Raw genomic sequence first — 19,194 nt, 5'->3', positions numbered from 1 at the left:
CATCGTGCTGCTAGTGTTATAGAGATGTCGTCTGTCTGGGGCTCCTCTGTCAGTTCTGCTAGTGTTATAGAGATGTCGTCTGTCCTCTGTCAGTTCTGCTAGTGTTATAGAGATGTCGTCTGTCCTCTGTCAGTTCTGCTAGTGTTATAGAGATGTCGTCTGTCTGGGGCTCCTCTGTCAGTGCTTGGCTCATCCATGTCTGACCTCTGACCTCATTGCTTGCCTACATGCTACGGACCAAAATGGTCAATGTTTAAAACGTTTGATAATCTAGTCCCGTGGATGGGCGTGATTGAAAGTATTCTCTTTGTGCTCTTTTACAGACTCAACTCAAGGGGTCTATGGCAGCCTTTTTATTGCAAAGTAGGGACAACCCAATGAAGGCTCTAGGCATGGTCGCTGGGGTCATCAGCATATTGGTAGGGGTCACTGTCTTGATCTCCACGGCTATGTTCTTGCGCAACACAAAGTCCAACAGGATAATGCCGGCACGTCGCATCATCATCAGACGGAGACCGCCAAGGGACCGCAAGCCATGGACTTTTAACGTCCCGTTCCGTGGTGGCGGAAATGACTCGTCGAACAAGTTCGTCGTAGCCGACCCGGAAGCAGGGAGTGTCAACCTCAACCCCAACAACTACAGCGGCCCCCAGTGCTCCAGGTCAAAGCCCAAGCCTTCGCCCCCTCGAGCTCCCTGCCTGCCCCCTCCATCCTGCCCCCCTCCGTCCTCCAACCCCAGACCCAGTGAGAGGCCCCGGCCCTGGGCAGAAGTGCCCACCGTCTCTGGGGCTCTGACCTCCAAGGGCTCCAGGAGATCCAGCCAGAGCAGGGAGATCAACGTCAGCTCCGAGAGTTCTAGGATCCCCGTCAGCTCAGCCCTGGTCTCTGAACTCAAAATGAGGCTGGAGCAGAAAATCATTGAGAGCAACTCAAGCTATTATTGAACCTGAAAGTTGTGGTGTGCTGGCTCTCTAACCAATCTTTCAGTAATTGTCTGGACCGCTGAAGGGGTGCTCAGTCCTAGGATTGTAAACCTGCAATTGTAAAGGAAGGTTGAGGACAGCAGTTTTGATTTCCTTCTAAATGTTATTGATGACGCATTTTCAAAGCAAGTCCTTTGTCAAAGCAATGTTGCAACACATTTGACTGAACCTATTGAATCCAACCAGTTCTACGTGTGTTATTAAAGATGTTAACATAACGTTGGATAGTTGGATCCATGGACCTATGGACCCTGGTCAAAAATAGTGCACTATATAGGGAATAGGGTGCTATTTGGGACGCAGTCTCTGTCATCCAGCGTTAGAAATAACTAGAGACATTTCTGCTCTGCCATCTTGAGACGTGTAATGGGATCCTTGTTAGATAAGTCTCTGCATTGCTGCCATCTTGAGGGAAACAACATGTTAACAAGAGTGACTGAGGGGGAAATACTGGGCCATGTCTGAGCCAAGGATTACTGCGCATTTCTGTGTATACAGAACTGAACAAATGTTCCTGATGTTTCCTGAACTGTTTTATTTTATTTGCTTAAGACCCTGCAATGTTTTCAAGAATAGTGCTTAAATATAGAATCAGGATTAATATGTAGGCTATGTTGCCAGACAAATGTACTCATTTGTGCGTCAGAGCGATAATGCAGCTAACTGTATATAAAACAGCTATTAAATTAGAGATATTCTTGACAGGATAAATTCCATAGCTTAAAACATGAAGTGCTCATGGACCTGTGTAGTGACATTCTAACGGTGTCATATTTTGAGGTAGAGAAGTAGATGTTCTAGGATTATGACGCTCTTGTTTCAAATCACTAGCTTTTTTTCTTTCTTTCTCTGTTTTTTTTTTTTTCTTTCTTAAATGCTTTTACATTTCTAAAGGGGTCATCTTTTAATTGGGTGGGTTGGTGTTGGATTACTCATTTAAATGAAGGGATCTCTTTGTTGCTTCAGTAAATATCAAACTGTAGAAATGGACATAGATCATTTATTTACTGACACACATGAGTCAAAATAAACAGCCGTTTCTCAAAATTGGCCATAAACTTGGTCAGAATTTTGAAGCATTCATTTCAACACTGTGTACAGTATGTTCACACTACATGAAAATGTTTTGGATACAATATATTCTGTGTCTATGTTTGTAATGCTGTGTAACACTTGCCTGTCCCTTTAAGTGAAAACTTTAATATTGTCTTTATATTGATCATTTTGAAAATAATTATGTTGTGTGGTGATCTTGTTTCTTCATAGCAGCTAGATTTAAGTTTCAGAATACAATAAACCAGTTCTACAGAAATACGTTTGTGGGGGTGTAGTGAGATACCCAACGGACTGGACGATTCTTTTCACATCACTCATCTTGAAAAAAAGTATATTAAAAACATGGAAATCAATGAATCCACCACCATTAACACAATGGAAAAAATATAATGATTTATTAGTGAAATAGAGATGGCACTAAGGATGGAGGTGTGAACATGGAGACACTAGGGATGGAGGTGTGAACATGCAGGCACTAGGGATGGAGGTGTGAACATGCAGACACTAGGGATGGAGGTGTGAACATGCAGACACTAGGGATGGAGGTGTGAACATGGAGACACTAGGGATGGAGGTGTGAACATGGAGACACTAGGGATGGAGGTGTGAACATGCAGACACTAGGGATGGAGGTGTGAACATGCAGGCAGTAGGGATGGCAGGCTCCCGAGTGGCGCAGCGGTCTAAGGCACTGTATTTCAGTTGAGGCGTCACTACAGACCCCCTGGTTCGATTCCAGGCTGTATCACAACCGGCGGTGATTGGGAGTCCCATAGGGCGGCACACAATTGGCCCAGCGTCGTCCGGGTTTGGCCGGTGTAGGCCGTCATTGTAAATAAGAATTTGTTCTTAACTGACTTGCCTAGTTAAATAAAGGTACAATTAAATAAAAAAATAAAAAAATGGAGGTGTGAACATGCAGGCAGTAGGGATGGAGGTGTGAACATGGAGACACTAGGGATGGAGGTGTGAACATGCAGACACTAGGGATGGAGGTGTGAACATGGAGACACTAGGGATGGAGGTGTGAACATGGAGACACTAGGGATGGAGGTGTGAACATGGAGACACTAGGGATGGAGGTGTGAACATACAGACACTAGGGATGGAGGTGTGAACATGGAGGCACTAGGGATGGAGGTGTGAACATGGAGACACTAGGGATGGAGGTGTGAACATGGAGACACTAGGGATGGAGGTGTGAACATGGAGACACTAGGGATGGAGGTGTGAACATGGAGACACTAGGGATGGAGGTGTGAACATGGAGGCACTAGGGATGGAGGTGTGAACATGCAGACACTAGGGATGGAGGTGTGAACATGGAGGCACTAGGGATGGAGGTGTGAGCATGGAGACACTAGGGATGGAGGTGTTAGCATGTGGGTCTGGGCAGAGGAGATTTAGTCATTGTTTCTATGCGTCTGTAAGTTGCTGTTTCGTATGTGTATGTTTTTATTTGGTGTGAAAGAAAAATGGAAAAAATTGAGAAATAAAAATATATTTTTGTGTCCTGAATTAAATGACCAGTAAATAAAATAAAACATTGTCACGATAGGTACTGTACTGTCTGTCATTATTCAGTTCAAGCACACAAAGGCTGGGATTCAATCAAAGGCGTGTTGTCGACAAGTGCATTGCACTTGACTTTTAAAGGTAATTTACATTATAGCCGACATCCAGGCTATTCGTTATTGTCCTAAGTTAATGCTGTCTGGTTTCCTCACTGTCCCTGGGTACCTTTATGGAAAAACCAACTCTCACATATGGAATTGTATTTTCACATGTGAAAATTAAATTTGCACTTTCACATGTGAAAAACGTTGAAATGTTTCACGTCATGTGTAGTTTTATGGGGAATTTTGCATCCCCATGTTGTCACATTTATTTCACGAGATCATGTTTTCACATGTGCTCAAATGTTTTCACGTGTAGTGTTATCACATGTTTTCACCTGTAGTGTTCTCACATGTTTTCACCTGTAGTGTTATCACATGTTATCACATTAACTTCACATAAGATCATGTGATCACCTGTGAAATTCATGTGTTTTTTCCCGTAATTTGACCAATGTCAATTATATTAACCCTTTAGATTGAACCCTGTTGCTTGTTTAAACATTACCATTAACACCCTATACTGCATTCATCTGACCTGCACCATCTTCCTAATCTTCATTCGTGACCCTCTACCCTCTATTCACTCATTCAAGGGAAATGCTCACTTAGACATACTCGCCTTTTGTCTTTTGACGACTGAGAATGTTGATAGCAAAGTTCAGTAGTCAAACCAACCTCTATCAGATCAGTAGTCAAACCAACCTCAGTCAGTTCAGTAGTCAAACCAACCTCAGTCAGTTCAGTAGTCAAACCAACCTCAGTCAGTTCAGTAGTCAAACCAACCTCAGTCAGTTCAGTAGTCAAACCAACCTCTATCAGATCAGTAGTCAAACCAACATCAGTCAGTTCAGTAGTCAAACCAACCTCAGTCAGTTCAGTAGTCAAACCAACCTCAGTCAGTTCAGTAGTCAAACCAACCTCAGTCAGTTCAGTAGTCAAACCAACCTCAGTCAGTTCAGTAGTCAAACCAACCTCAGTCAGTTCAGTAGTCAAACCAACCTGTCAGTTCAGTAGTCAAACCAACCTCAGTCAGTTCAGTAGTCAAACCAACCTCAGTCAGTTCAGTAGTCAAACCAACCTCAGTCAGTTCAGTAGTCAAACCAACCTCAGTCAGATCAGTAGTCAAACCAACCTCAGTCAGTTCAGTAGTCAAACCAACCTCAGTCAGTTCAGTAGTCAAACCAACCTCAGTCAGTTCAGTAGTCAAACCAACCTCAGTCAGTTCAGTAGTCAAACCAACCTCAGTCAGTTCAGTAGTCAAACCAACCTCAGTCAGATCAGTAGTCAAACCAACCTCAGTCAGTTCAGTAGTCAAACCAACCTCAGTCAGTTCAGTAGTCAAACCAACCTCAGTCAGTTCAGTAGTCAAACCAACCTCAGTCAGATCAGTAGTCAAACCAACCTCAGTCAGTTCAGTAGTCAAACCAACCTCAGTCAATTCAGTAGTCAAACCAACCTCAGTCAGTTCAGTAGTCAAACCAACCTCAGTCAGTTCAGTAGTCAAACCAACCTCAGTCAGATCAGTAGTCAAACCAACCTCAGTCAGTTCAGTAGTCAAACCAACCTCAGTCAGTTCAGTAGTCAAACCAACCTCAGTCAGTTCAGTAGTCAAACCAACCTCAGTCAGTTCAGTAGTCAAACCAACCTCAGTCAGATCAGTAGTCAAACCAACCTCAGTCAGTTCAGTAGTCAAACCAACCTCAGTCAGTTCAGTAGTCAAACCAACCTCAGTCAGTTCAGTAGTCAAACCAACCTCAGTCAGTTCAGTAGTCAAACCAACCTCAGTCAGTTCAGTAGTCAAACCAACCTCAGTCAGTTCAGTAGTCAAACCAACCTCTATCAGATCAGTAGTCAAACCAACCTCAGTCAGTTCAGTAGTCAAACCAACCTCAGTCAGTTCAGTAGTCAAACCAACCTCAGTCAGTTCAGTAGTCAAACCAACCTCAGTCAGTTCAGTAGTCAAACCAACCTCAGTCAGTTCAGTAGTCAAACCAACCTCAGTCAGTTCAGTAGTCAAACCAACCTCAGTCAGTTCAGTAGTCAAACCAACCTCAGTCAGTTCAGTAGTCAAACCAACCTCAGTCAGTTCAGTAGTCAAACCAACCTCAGTCAGTTCAGTAGTCAAACCAACCTCAGTCAGTTCAGTAGTCAAACCAACCTCAGTCAGTTCAGTAGTCAAACCAACCTCAGTCAGTTCAGTAGTCAAACCAACCTCAGTCAGTTCAGTAGTCAAACCAACCTCAGTCAGTTCAGTAGTCAAACCAACCTCAGTCAGTTCAGTAGTCAAACCAACCTCAGTCAGATCAGTAGTCAAACCAACCTCAGTCAGTTCAGTAGTCAAACCAACCTCAGTCAGTTCAGTAGTCAAACCAACCTCAGTCAGTTCAGTAGTCAAACCAACCTCAGTCAGTTCAGTAGTCAAACCAACCTCAGTCAGTTCAGTAGTCAAACCAACCTCAGTCAGTTCAGTAGTCAAACCAACCTCAGTCAGTTCAGTAGTCAAACCAACCTCAGTCAGTTCAGTAGTCAAACCAACCTCAGTCAGTTCAGTAGTCAAACCAACCTCAGTCAGTTCAGTAGTCAAACCAACCTCAGTCAGTTCAGTAGTCAAACCAACCTCAGTCAGATCAGTAGTCAAACCAACCTCAGTCAGTTCAGTAGTCAAACCAACCTCAGTCAGTTCAGTAGTCAAACCAACCTCAGTCAGATCAGTAGTCAAACCAACCTCAGTCAGTTCAGTAGTCAAACCAACCTCAGTCAGTTCAGTAGTCAAACCAACCTCAGTCAGTTCAGTAGTCAAACCAACCTCAGTCAGTTCAGTAGTCAAACCAACCTCAGTCAGTTCAGTAGTCAAACCAACCTCAGTCAGTTCAGTAGTCAAACCAACCTCAGTCAGTTCAGTAGTCAAACCAACCTCAGTCAGATCAGTAGTCAAACCAACCTCAGTCAGTTCAGTAGTCAAACCAACCTCAGTCAGATCAGTAGTCAAACCAACCTCAGTCAGTTCAGTAGTCAAACCAACCTCAGTCAGTTCAGTAGTCAAACCAACCTCAGTCAGTTAAGTAGTCAAACCAACCTCAGTCAGTTCAGTAGTCAAACCAACCTCAGTCAGTTCAGTAGTCAAACCAACCTCAGTCAGATCAGTAGTCAAACCAACCTCAGTCAGTTCAGTAGTCAAACCAACCTCAGTCAGATCAGTAGTCAAACCAACCTCAGTCAGTTCAGTAGTCAAACCAACCTCAGTCAGTTCAGTAGTCAAACCAACCTCAGTCAGTTCAGTAGTCAAACCAACCTCAGTCAGTTCAGTAGTCAAACCAACCTCAGTCAGTTCAGTAGTCAAACCAACCTCAGTCAGTTCAGTAGTCAAACCAACCTCAGTCAGTTCAGTAGTCAAACCAACCTCAGTCAGTTCAGTAGTCAAACCAACCTCAGTCAGTTCAGTAGTCAAACCAACCTCAGTCAGTTCAGTAGTCAAACCAACCTCAGTCAGTTCAGTAGTCAAACCAACCTCAGTCAGTTCAGTAGTCAAACCAACCTCAGTCAGTTCAGTAGTCAAACCAACCTCAGTCAGTTCAGTAGTCAAACCAACCTCAGTCAGATCAGTAGTCAAACCAACCTCAGTCAGTTCAGTAGTCAAACCAACCTCAGTCAGTTCAGTAGTCAAACCAACCTCAGTCAGATCAGTAGTCAAACCAACCTCAGTCAGTTCAGTAGTCAAACCAACCTCAGTCAGTTCAGTAGTCAAACCAACCTCAGTCAGTTCAGTAGTCAAACCAACCTCAGTCAGTTCAGTAGTCAAACCAACCTCAGTCAGTTCAGTAGTTAGGGGTAAGAAAAATCAGGATTTCCTGCATATTCACTCCAGATTCCGGGAATCTTCCAACCGGGATTTATGGAAAACCTGAACATTTTGGAAAAGTTACCTGAATTGTTAACTTAATAAAGTGAAAGACATAAACGTATGATGATACAAATCACAGAAGTAGAATATCTTTAACTCCACAATAGATGTGCATTTATTGAAGACTATACATGTTTTGATCACATTGGCATGTGAAAGAAAGATATTTTAGTCCATTGTTGAATACAAAAGTACATTCAAGTCAATTTAAGAGTAGACTAATTACCCCTTAATGTGACAGATAATGTGTATTTTATGTATAAAAACAGATATCAGAACGGATCATCTAATGCAGTCACTCAGAGAAGATCTCATGCTGCTCCCGAGTGGGGCAGCGGTCTAAGGCACTGCATCTCAGTGCTTGAGGCGTCACTACAGACCCCCCTGGTTCGATTCCAGGCTGTATCACAACCGGCCGTGATTGGGAGTCCCATAGGGCGGGGGCACAATTGGCCCAGCGTCGTCCGGGTTTGGCCGGACTGTAAATAAGAAGTTGTTCTTAACTGACTTGCCTAGTTAAATAAAGGTACAATAAATAACTTCTCTCTGAGAGACATGGTTAAGACCTAAGTAGCACACTATTCTCTGTGTAGGGCACTACTTTTGACCAGCCTTTGGGATTTTGGTAGGGAGCTATTAGGACCCTGCTGTCTCTCTTCACCCCCAACTCTAATCCTCATCATCCCACCCCAAAACAGGAAAGCAATAGCAAAGAAGCCTCATTCATTACAAAGGTCGTAGTGCAAAGGCATGGTTACTGTCTATTTGACTGAACCTGGTGTGGCGCTAAAGGAATGTGTATCAATGAGCAGAGAGGAAATGCAGTTCATTACATTCTGAAGACAATTAAAATATTTCAACTATATTATTATGTATAGAAGCAACATTCATGATTTCTTGCCAGATGAGTTTTTTCTTTTAAAACAGAGAACAATCAAGTTAAATAAAACATATCCCAAAGATACAGTATATCAACTTTAAAAAAAGAAACATTTGATTACTTACAGACAGGTCATTTTGATAACACATAAAACAATATACTCTTCCTACAGACATGGAAAAAAGGCATTTCACTCTTGACTACTTTAAGCTTTACGGATGTGTTTCCTAAAGGTTCACTTCACAGAAGACTGCTCCCTATTTTTACCTATTTTTTTCGTTAAAACCTAGAGCTAATAAAGCTTTGCTCCAATGGTTGTCTCTGGTGGATCTTGTGCTCTGCCCTTGTGGTTGTTTTTATCCTGGGAGGACCTCCTCTTCATCATCACCTCTTCAGAGTCACGACAGAGTCCTTCATCGCTGGTGGCCTGTAGGCTGTCGAAGGTCCCCTGTCTCTCCCCATTCGTCCTCAGGGTCTTCTCCTGCCGCCTCCTCCTCTTACACTGCTCCGTACAGCGGTCCAGGCAGCTGAACGTACATCTGGTGTCGGTGGTGCAGGCGTACATGCCCACGGGCACCGCCAGCCCCATGACGCACACGATCACCATAATATGGATGAGCTTCTCCCGTTGTTCCAGCTGGCTGATGTCACTTCCTGTTACGAACACGATGCACTGGCCGGCGCGAGGCGTCTGGTTCTTCAGCGTCACACACACCTCGTATTTAGTAACCGGTAGGAGGTTGTCGACCGAATATGTGTTGATGCCCGGCCCGATGTATGTCAACTCCTTTTTGTCGGAGTGGTATTTCCCCAAATGGATGGTGAACCAGGTTTCTGTTGGGTTGTCTGTCGCAGCGTACCACTCCAGAGTGATGCCGTAGACCGTCTGCTTGGAGATGCGGATGTCGATGTAGATGTTCTCGTCGGCCGAGGCCAGGAGGAACGGGGGAGGAGACATGGCGGCACCGCCGGAGGACGAGGCGTTGAAAGACTTGATGTTGACCAGGAAACTGACGGAGGAGTTGCCGATGAAGTTGTTGGCGAAGCAGGTGTAGACACCTCGGTCCGCCATGTGTAGGGATGGGATGACCAGCTGAGATCTGACGGTCTCATCGTCCACACGGGTCTCTGAGACTGAAGAGGGAGAGAAAGGAGAATTATCCACTGGGCACACACTGGTTGAATCAACGTTGTTTCCACGTCATTTCAATCAAATTACGTTGAACCAACGTGGAATAGACGTTGAATTGACGTCTTTGCCCAGTGGGATGTTACAACTTCATCAACAAGACAGACCTACTCTGCATACATCATTGTGGGTGTTGAGTTGTTGGTGTTTAAACAGGTACATATTGTATATTTACAGTATTTACAGTAATATGTTGCATTAGACATTATCGTTGAGATTGCCTACAAGAAAGGCTGGGACAAACTGTTGCAATCAATCTATGGCTTTTCTACTTAGAAACACCAATAGCCTACCAAAGTCATGAATGACATACACACGCATTAGCCCACTTGTCCTAAATCATGTCATCAAAGTGGTGTAGCTTACAATAAACTATGACTGACCTGATATCATGGTAAATACCCCACTGCAGCAAAGTCACAGCAATCTAATGGATGATAGCCTAGAAGTTGCAATTAAATAAAACCTTACCAGTAAATCCCCTTATAATCTTCAGGTTGTATGACCAGTGGATGGCGGGGTCAGGCCTGGCTTTGACTAAGCACTGGAGGGTTACATTGTCCCCCAGCGACACCGTCATGTTGGTTTCTGAGGCTGAGGCCTCGGGTTTCATACATGTTTTCAAACCGACCTCGTGGAAGAACTTTCCCGCCCTGGAACTCGGGGCCGTGCACGTCAGGTACGAGTTCATCAGAATTAGAGGTGGACTAACGGTTTTTATAAACTCAAGGAAACCTTTGAGGCGGCAGTCACACAGCCAAGGGTTGTCGTGCAGCGCTAAAACGACGTTGGCCTCTCCACTGCTGGCCTCTTTACCTCCGTTTCTCTCCTGCGTGTTGAGGAGAGGCCAGTTGAGGAAGACATCCCTGGATATGACGGTAAGCTGATTGAAGGATAAGTCTAAATAAGTCAGGCCTGGTAGTTGTCTCAGGGCGGATTCCGGGAGCACGTCTAGTCGGTTGCGTTTCAGGTCCAAAATCTTCAGGTTCGGCGTGTCCTGGAACGCTGTCCATGGGACTGAACGCAGCTTGTTTCCCTGTAGCCGCAGTTCCGTTAAATTCGTCAGCCCCTCCAGACTCTTGACGTTCATCAGGGTGATGTCGTTGAAATTCAACCACAGAGACGCCAAGGCGTTAACGTTAGCGAAGGAGCCGCGAGGTAATTCGGTCAGGTGGGAATTCTCTATTCGAATTTTACTGAAGTCATTTGGAACGTTGTCTGGGATTCGTCCCATGGCGGTTTCCATGCAAAGTAAGGATCTAAAATCAAACAAAAACATTGTGGGTTATGGAAGTACGGTTAGAATAAGTTATCTATATTCATTTAACAGACAGAGACGGCAGGTAGCCTAGCGGTTAAGTGCCTATTATGTGAAAAATTTGTGGACGTGCTCCTGTAAATCGCTCTGGATAAGAGCGTCTGCTAAATGACTAAAATGTAAAATGGTATCTCTCCACATTGTCCATTGTTTAAACCAGTCATGAAAATCCACCACTGAGTTCAGCAATAGGCTACACTTGATCAGTCACTACTGCATAACGTACTGACACGGTAAGGAAACTCGGGACAAAACTAGGTCGCCTACGAAAGGACTGACAACAAACAACTTACTTTCCCAAGTTGTCATTTGTGCAAGAGCAGCCGGGTAAACAAGAAGTTGAGGCAGGAATTACTTTGTAGAATAGCAGAGCTATAGCTAATGGCGTATAGAAGGTGGCCATATTCCTTTTGCAGAAACCCATGTGAAGCTTTAGAGCAGGTCATCTCCACAGGGACGGACAGTAGAGGTAAACCTATTACCTTAATCTTCCTTGATGCAATCCCTTTAAGACACCAAAGGATATGTTAAACACGCTGGAAGTTTGTATTTTTAGCAATACGTTTTGTTGTGTGGTGGCCGGTAGCATAGTGGGTAGAGAGGCAAGCCAGTAACTGGAAAGTCGCCAGTTCGTAAACCCGGGTCTGACTGGAAAAATCTGGCGGGAAGTGAGCTGGCAACCGGATGGTTGCTGGTATCAAATCCTAGATGCCATTGCCTGCCGTTGTGCCCTTAACCCCCCACAACAACAGCTCCAAGGGCGCCCAGTGTGGTATGGTAGCTCCCCGCACCTCTTCAAAAAACCTGTATGTCTTTCGGAGGGGTTGAGTTAAAAGCGGAAGTCAAGTTTTGGTTGGACCTTGTGTGCAATTGACCAATAAAGTATTCTTAATCTCTATAAATGAATGGAACATTTCAGAAATAATGTGACTTCTCAGAAAAATACTTACTTGATATTAAATATGCACCGACAGTGACTTGACAAAAAAAAGTTGATAATCAGGACGTATAGTATGCAATCTATAGATCAGGCCAATACAAACCATTGAAAAAAGTGGCACTATATACCCAACGCCTATTATTTGTATTCTGCATGAAACAAAGGATCCGTGCCTATTAATTGAGGAACGTTGGAAGAGCTCTTCAGACATATGTACGTAGTCTGCAAACTGTACTGTACAAAGGAAACGACCACAGTGGCCATGACAAGCAATCTAGTTGTGACCAGCACCATGGACAGCGCCGTACGACGCGCTAAACCAAACATAGGCTATCACGTGGCGCTATCCATGGCGCTGGTCACAACTTGTTTCCTTGTAAGCTAAGCTCTTCTCAGCCCTTCAAATTTATATTATACTGTATGGACTAAGACTTAGTTTAAACATATGCTATTGCCGAGCATACTGGTGCTACGCCTTGCTGTGGCTTGGCGCCATAATGTTTACATCTGTCTGTTAATCACCTCTTGATAATTTACTATTGACACCAGATGGATATCACCCCATTATGATGTTCTGTTTCTTTGAAACAGAACCTATCCTCTGATTTGCTTGAAAAAGTTGTTGTAAAAGTGTTCTGGGGAGGAACATGCTTTTATTGAGACGGTAAGGATTTAAGAGGACACAAACATTTATATAAAATATTTATTTATACATATATATATCAGATCAGATCATAGATACATATTACAAAATATATAGTATGTTAGATTTGATTGGACAGTAAACCTGGCACATTAACATATATGGTAAATACACAGAGGTACAAAATATCTCTACAGATATGAGTTGCTTCACCAATACTCTACAAACACATGACATTGTCAAATAAAAACTATGCCAGAATTCTGAGCTCAGATTTCAGAATAACTGTCATTACGCTTCCTCTAAAAATATGGGTTTCACGTATTCTAGTAGAACGTGCCATTTAGGGTTCCTTATGCCATTCTGATTCCACCAAGAACTTCTGGAAAACCTGGGAATGTTGCTAAAGTTACCATAATTTTGTAACCCTAGTGCCATTTCAAAGAAATGTAACTGCTTACAATAAATACCCCCCTTTAAAAGTGCATGACAAATATAAAATGCTTATTTGCACATTTTGAGTACAATGAAATATTTGTTTTTTTTACAGTTCACCAGGTCAAGGGTGGCCTTTATTCCCACAAGGCTGTATAATCACAGCTATGTCAACATTTATTCCTCATATTTATCTAGACTCCACCCCACGTGTCCATGCAACTGTCCCAGTCTCTTCCCAGTTTCACTCTGTGTACTCAGCTACACATCTACAGTACATCACTTGTCAGAAGAGACCAACCAACCAACTTAAGTTCTGGTTGAAAAAGGACAGATTTCTCTGCTCTGTAAAGGTTGAGGCCATCATTTGGTATCAACAAAAGTACTCGTTAGGCGGTCCCTCAGTCCTACAAGTGGCCTCAGAGCCCACACTGGACCTAGCAGAGAGCAGTCTGTTGGACTCATCTGGGTGCTGCCTGGCTAGGTACTCCCCCTCCATCCCCTTGGGCTTTTGTCCCGGGGAGAGGGTCTCGAATGTCACATATGAGTCTTGGATATCTTTGGATTTCCTCCCCAGTAGCTTTTTACAGCGCTTCTTGAGCGCCCCGCAGCAGACGATCAACGTCAGGGGGACAGCGATCACGCAGGCCACGGTGATCACCACCACGTTAATGAGTTTCTGGGTGCCGCTAGCGCTGGCCGCCTCGTCCGTTGAGAAGATTACGCACTGCTCCTTTTTTGGGATCAGGCCTTTGACGCAGACGCAGGCGATGTACTTTGTCCTTGGTACAAGGCCCTCGATGGTGATCCGGTTCTTTCCCACGCCTACGTTGATCCTCCGCATGTCCCTCTCGCCGAAAACGGCGTACAGGACGCTAAACTCGGTGGTGTTCTTGGCTGTCGGGGCCCGCCAGTTCAGGGAGACGGTATGGTCGGTGTCCCCGATTACCTTCACCGAGCGCACCACCCGTTTCTCCGGCGGCGCCGGCGCTTGTAAAGAAGATGCGTTGGCTGCCAGGTTGCTAAGAACCTCCTTCTCCACTTCCTGCATCGCCGGCTCCTTGCTGGGAGGACCAGGCGTCTGTCCATCGGCCACGGTGTCCGAAATACTGTAGCTCTCGATATCATACTTCCCTGTGAAACCGCCCGGTCCTAGTGGCTCGATGATGGGCGTGGCTGCCGTGGTGGTTGGTGGAGGTATGTATCTGGCAACAAGTTTCTCCTGGTAGGCAGCTTTCCCAAACCCACCGGTTTTCCGTCCTCTTTGGTTTCTAGTCTTGGAGCTGCCACCTTGTTCCTCATTTTTAAAGGAGTCTGTGATAACCAGGGAGATGATGGCATCTGCAGTCCCCACAAAGTTGGTCGCTTTGCACATGTATTTCCCAGAGTCCCGGTAAGAGACGGCAGGCACACTCAGGATGGACCAAATGATTCCCTCTTTTGAAACTTCTTCCTGAACTGTAAAATAAATACAAACAAAAAGTGGTTAGAATGATTAGTGAAAAGAAAACAGTCCATCCATCTGTAATCTAGGCTATTTCAGCTTCTGACTGTACAATGCCAAAAATAGATGTCTTAAGTACTGTAGCTAGCTACTTATTCAGGCAACAGGCAGACGTATATATATATATATGCCTAGCCTTCAGTCATGGCAGGTCTTAGCCTGATCCCAGATCTGTTTGTGCTGTCTTGCCAACTACGCCAAACAGTTTCCAAGACAGCACAAACAGATCTGGGATCAGGCTAAGACCTGCCATGACTAGAGCAGGTTTAGACACACTAAACCTGGAGCACGACATAAATAAGTCAACTACATCCCTTTTTAGCATGTAGCTACTGCTTGTTCTTGGCTGTATATCTATTTGTTACACATCAAATAAATTCAATCAATCAATCAAGGAATCAATGAATCTCACCAGTGCCGTTCATCTGTTTGCCGTCTGCCCGGGTCCAGGACAGCTCTGGTATTGGGACTCCGATGGTTCCACAGCGCAGCAGGACGTTGTTCCCCAGGGAGCTCCTGACCCGGGCCACAGCCGTGTGGACCCGGGGCCCCTGGCACCTCTGGAGCGCCGTCTCGCTGAATAGCACCCCCGACAGGCTCTCTGGGTCAGCGCAGCTCAGCCTGGTGTCGATCAGAACCACGGAGGATGACGGAGACTTCTGGAATTGGACCAGGTCATAGAGCCGGCAGTCGCACAGCCATGGGTTGTCATGGAGACCTACAGTGATTAAGAAAATAAACAATTTCACCAGAATGTAAACATTTTAGTCATTTAGCAGATGCTCTTATCCAGAACAACTTACAGTCAGTACATTCAACTAAGGTAGGTAAAGAAACTACAATGGAAAGTAAATAATCAGCAACACTTTTAGCATTGCAATAGATAACATTACTTTTAGCATTGCAATAGATAACATTACTTTTAGCATTACAATAGATAACATTACTTTTATCATGGCAATAGATAACATTACTTTTAGCATGGCAATAGATAACATTACTTTTAGCATTGCAATAGATAACATTACTTTTAGCATGGCAATAGATAACATTACTTTTATCATTGCAATAGATAACATTACTTTTAGCATTGCAATAGATAACATTACTTTTATCATGGCAATAGATAACATTACTTTTATCGTGGCAATATATAACATTACTTTTATCATGGCAATAGATAACATTACTTTTAGCATTGCAATAGATAACATTACTTTTAGCATTGCAATAGATAACATTACTTTTAGCATTGCAATAAATAACATTACTTTTAGCATTGCAATAAATAACATTACTTTTAGCATTGCAATAGATAACATTACTTTTATCATGGCAATAGATAACATTACTTTTAGCATTGCAATAGATAACATTACTTTTAGCATTGCAATAGATAACATTACTTTTATCATGGCAATAGATAACATTACTTTTAGCATGGCAATAGATAACATTACTTTTAGCATTGCAATAGATAACATTACTTTTATCATTGCAATAGATAACATTACTTTTAGCATGGCAATAGATAACATTACTTTTATCATGGCAATAGATAACATTACTTTTAGCATTGCAATAGATAACATTACTTTTAGCATTGCAATAGATAACATTACTTTTAGCATTGCAATAGATAACATTACTTTTAGCATTGCAATAGATAACATTACTTTTAGCATTGCAATAGATAACATTACTTTTATCATGGCAATAGATAACATTACTTTTATCATGGCAATAGATAACATTACTTTTATCATGGCAATAGATAACATTACTTTTATCATGGCAATAGATAACATTACTTTTAGCATTGCAATAGATAACATTACTTTTATCATGGCAATAGATAACATTACTTTTATCATGGCAATAGATAACATTACTTTTATCATGGCAATAGATAACATTACTTTTAGCATGGCAATAGATAACATTACTTTTAGCATGGCAATAGATAACACCAGTTCTACCTTGGAAATAGATAACACAGTTGGTAGAGCGTGGCGCTTGCAAAGCCAGGGTTGTGGGTTCGTTTCCCACGGGGGGCCAGTATGAAAAAAATTTATGCACTCACAAACTGTAAGTCGCTCTGGATAAGAGCGTCTGCTAAAAGACTAAAATGTAAATGTAATATATATATATATATGTATACATTTTGGACAAATGTTCTTGCTCTGTCTGAACTATAACCGTGTGTGATGTGTATAAAAAGGCAGTTTAGGAAGACCTAATAGTAAGTAGACGTAATCATGTTCGTTTTAAGTGATACTAGTGAATGTAGTCACATTAACACTACAGTATGGCTATATTTACTATAATTAGACTAATCCTTTTACCGCTCCCAAATGCTGTTGCTGTCTCCTCCAACTTTCCATTTAACGCTACATAACACACCACAGGTACTCGTGCAATGCACGTTGGGATAAAACCACGCTGGCTTGCAATGTTGTAGATGGCGTCGTTTGTTTCTCGCTTTTCCTGTGTATCAATTGCATGTCATTTAAGGCTTCTATTTCATCCTGGCTTGCAAACCAAATGGGATTCCCTCTAGGTCAATAAAGATTGTTTTAATTGCGTAGCAGATCCTTACCTATAATATATTTGGAACTGTCCCCATCTTCTTGAGACGGTTTCACAGATAACCACATAGAGAGAACCTCCGGAGGTACAGTGGCCAGGCTGTTGCTAGATAAGTCCAGGTAGGTCAGGTTCTTGATATAGATGGTCACCTCGGCCGGGATCGACGATATCTTATTATTATGCAGGTCCAGTAGCCTGAGGTCGGGCATATCAGTCAGAGATTCCCAGGGGAAAGAGGTGAGAGCGTTCCCTTCCAGTCTCAGCTCATCCAGACTTCTCAGGCCACGGAAGCTGTCTACATTCAAAGAGTTCAGAGAATTGAAAGACATCCAGAGAAATTCCAGATTGTTGAGGTAGTGAAAGGTTTCGCTGGAGATCTTTGTGATGGCAGTCTTCTCGATCCGCAGTTTCGAGGTGTCTGCGGGAAAGTTGGGTGGGACCAGCGTGATCTGTGGGTCATTGCAAAGGACACTCCTAGATAGACGGAGAGAAAGGTAAACGCGTTAGTGAAAGTCACTGTATAACCTATTGTAACGTGTTAATATTACAAGTTTAACTGAATTAACCATGGCCTTGTATGGGTTCATGACATAGGGTAGACGTACAATTACTGCATAAAAAAAATCAACCTACATATTGTTTTATTTGATCTGTTTTCATCTTTAGTTTTTCCCTTCTTTCTTATTTTTTTCCTCGGTCTAAACGTTAGTTGAACATGGTTTAGGGCTATTCATTAGACCCAAGGAAAGGGGATTAGAGCAGAGCAAGTTAATCCTTACGCCTATATTTTAAAAAAGAGAGTAGAAGAGAACATGACCTTATACTACCTGCATACTAAGCACCACACAACAAAACATACATGTAGAATAGAAGTTGTTCACATTCACAATTTAAATAGTTTTCCTAATTTCGCTGGTTTTTACCTTGCTTTGGATCCATCTGATAACTTGTGAAAGAAGCAGCTACATTGAGACGGACACGCGCTGCAAACAAACGGTCCGAAGCAAAGTAATGCCAAGCAGAAACCCAGACTAAAACCTTGCAACATTTTCTCTCCGAAACAATACTATCAAATGCAGGCCTACTTTCAAACTAAACTACAAGATAGTTTGAAAAATAAAAAAAAGTACAGTTTATTTAGTTCTTCCAAGCCTGTGATGCATCGTGTTGCTATCTCAGTGCCCCATACTGGTCTGAACGTTGTTCCGAAGCCCGAGATTAAATGGAGAGACAGGGATTAGTGGAAAGGATTTATTTTCATTGAAACGATTATTGCCTCCTGGCAGATGACAGGCAGGCTGTCTCGTTTCGCTTTGTTTATATACAGAGTAGAACACTTCCCTATAGTTTATTGGAGGGTTTATTATAGAGATGGCAGTGGACGGTTAGTTTTTTGCGGTTCATTGACTATTATAGTCGCACTGTATGCTATTTATTTTCTTGAACGTGAACTTGTGAGTTAAGTGCAGTGCAGAAGGAACTGTTGCCCATTGATCCTTGTTACAAAAAAGTATAACCATGTAATAAATAGTATACATATGTTTAATTGACGGGATGTGCTGCAATACATTTATAAAATATTGGAAAAGCACATTGTTAGCACAACTTACTCCCAAACCCCTCATTTACATTTTTCAAATAAAACTCAGTCAGCTCAAAAAGAAAATAGCCATCAGGGATTCTAAGGGATCGGAACATATTTCGTTTTCTTTTAAAATCGAGAATTATTGCATTATTACATAGACGATAAGGTCGCATACCATGGATTTGACATAGAACCCATTATTATTTTTCTCTCTCGCAAATGTACGAAAATGGGTGCACTATTTTCAGGCTAAATAAGTTATCTATGAAGATATGAACTACTGTGACTAAGTCACACTGGTGAAACATATCCACCAGTATTATCAAAACACATACAGTAGCCCACTAGCCCCCAATGGTGTATATTTAGCAAAAGGCCACAGTGGGGGCCCTCCATACCATGGACATAACCACTGGGTGGAAGCTAAGAGTAATAGCAATGAATTCTTCCATTCATTTGATAGGTTTGTAAACGTTCTTAACCTGTATATTTTTGGTGAGTCAGGGTTCTACACAAGGGGTAATCTGAAACGGTTTTTAATATTCTATGACT

At 42.8% G+C, this 19,194-nt stretch overlaps 3 protein-coding genes across 3 annotated transcripts in view; 1 reads left to right on the top strand and 2 right to left on the bottom strand.

Annotated features, from left to right (window-relative positions):
- Positions 1 to 2,519, top strand: part of LOC121548052 (cadherin-related family member 1-like) — a 34,058-nt gene extending 31,539 nt beyond the window's left edge. Inside the window, exon 17 of the mRNA XM_045209720.1 lies at positions 324 to 2,519. Coding sequence (XP_045065655.1) covers positions 324 to 944 — 621 coding nt within the window. The 3' untranslated portion in view covers positions 945 to 2,519. The remainder of the gene's footprint in view (positions 1 to 323) is intronic.
- Positions 2,520 to 8,018: 5,499 nt separating this feature from the next.
- Positions 8,019 to 11,370, bottom strand: LOC121548051 (leucine-rich repeat, immunoglobulin-like domain and transmembrane domain-containing protein 2). Its single transcript, XM_041859449.2, has 3 exons — positions 11,240 to 11,370; positions 10,100 to 10,887; positions 8,019 to 9,573 (listed from the first exon to the last, which is right to left on the bottom strand). Exons 1-3 carry the CDS (start codon positions 11,368 to 11,370, stop codon positions 8,732 to 8,734), a joined length of 1,761 nt encoding a protein of 586 aa, XP_041715383.1. The 3' UTR covers positions 8,019 to 8,731.
- A 1,261-nt stretch (positions 11,371 to 12,631) lies between these two features.
- LOC121547762 (leucine-rich repeat, immunoglobulin-like domain and transmembrane domain-containing protein 1) lies at positions 12,632 to 18,236 on the bottom strand. Its single transcript, XM_041859180.2, has 4 exons — positions 17,981 to 18,236; positions 17,068 to 17,531; positions 14,881 to 15,186; positions 12,632 to 14,422 (listed from the first exon to the last, which is right to left on the bottom strand). The coding sequence occupies exons 1-4, from the start codon at positions 18,103 to 18,105 to the stop codon at positions 13,338 to 13,340; spliced, it is 1,980 nt and encodes a 659-aa protein (XP_041715114.1). The 5' UTR covers positions 18,106 to 18,236; the 3' UTR covers positions 12,632 to 13,337.
- Positions 18,237 to 19,194: the final 958 nt, after the last annotated feature.

This window comes from Coregonus clupeaformis, chromosome 31, assembly GCF_020615455.1.
Source record: "Coregonus clupeaformis isolate EN_2021a chromosome 31, ASM2061545v1, whole genome shotgun sequence".
Classification (NCBI taxonomy): domain Eukaryota; kingdom Metazoa; phylum Chordata; class Actinopteri; order Salmoniformes; family Salmonidae; genus Coregonus; species Coregonus clupeaformis.
Note: the sequence above shows the minus strand (reverse complement) of the source record. Positions and strands in the feature narration are given on the sequence as shown.

What these genes read in the sequence shown, in the direction of transcription:
- LOC121548051 (XM_041859449.2), bottom strand. Translation starts at nt 11,370, where the DNA reads ATGGGTTTCTGCAAAAGGAATATGGCCACCTTCTATACGCCATTAGCT. An exon ending in ACAAATGACAACTTGGGAAA is followed by an intron (nt 10,888 to 11,239) that starts GTAAGTTGTTTG and finishes GTTTGATTTTAG; the next exon opens with ATCCTTACTTTGCATGGAAA. An exon ending in GATTATAAGGGGATTTACTG is followed by an intron (nt 9,574 to 10,099) that starts GTAAGGTTTTAT and finishes CTCCCTCTTCAG; the next exon opens with TCTCAGAGACCCGTGTGGAC.
- LOC121547762 (XM_041859180.2), bottom strand. Translation starts at nt 18,105, where the DNA reads ATGTTGCAAGGTTTTAGTCTGGGTTTCTGCTTGGCATTACTTTGCTTC. An exon ending in TCAGATGGATCCAAAGCAAG is followed by an intron (nt 17,532 to 17,980) that starts GTAAAAACCAGC and finishes CCGTCTATCTAG; the next exon opens with GAGTGTCCTTTGCAATGACC. An exon ending in CAGTTCCAAATATATTATAG is followed by an intron (nt 15,187 to 17,067) that starts GTAAGGATCTGC and finishes TAATCACTGTAG; the next exon opens with GTCTCCATGACAACCCATGG.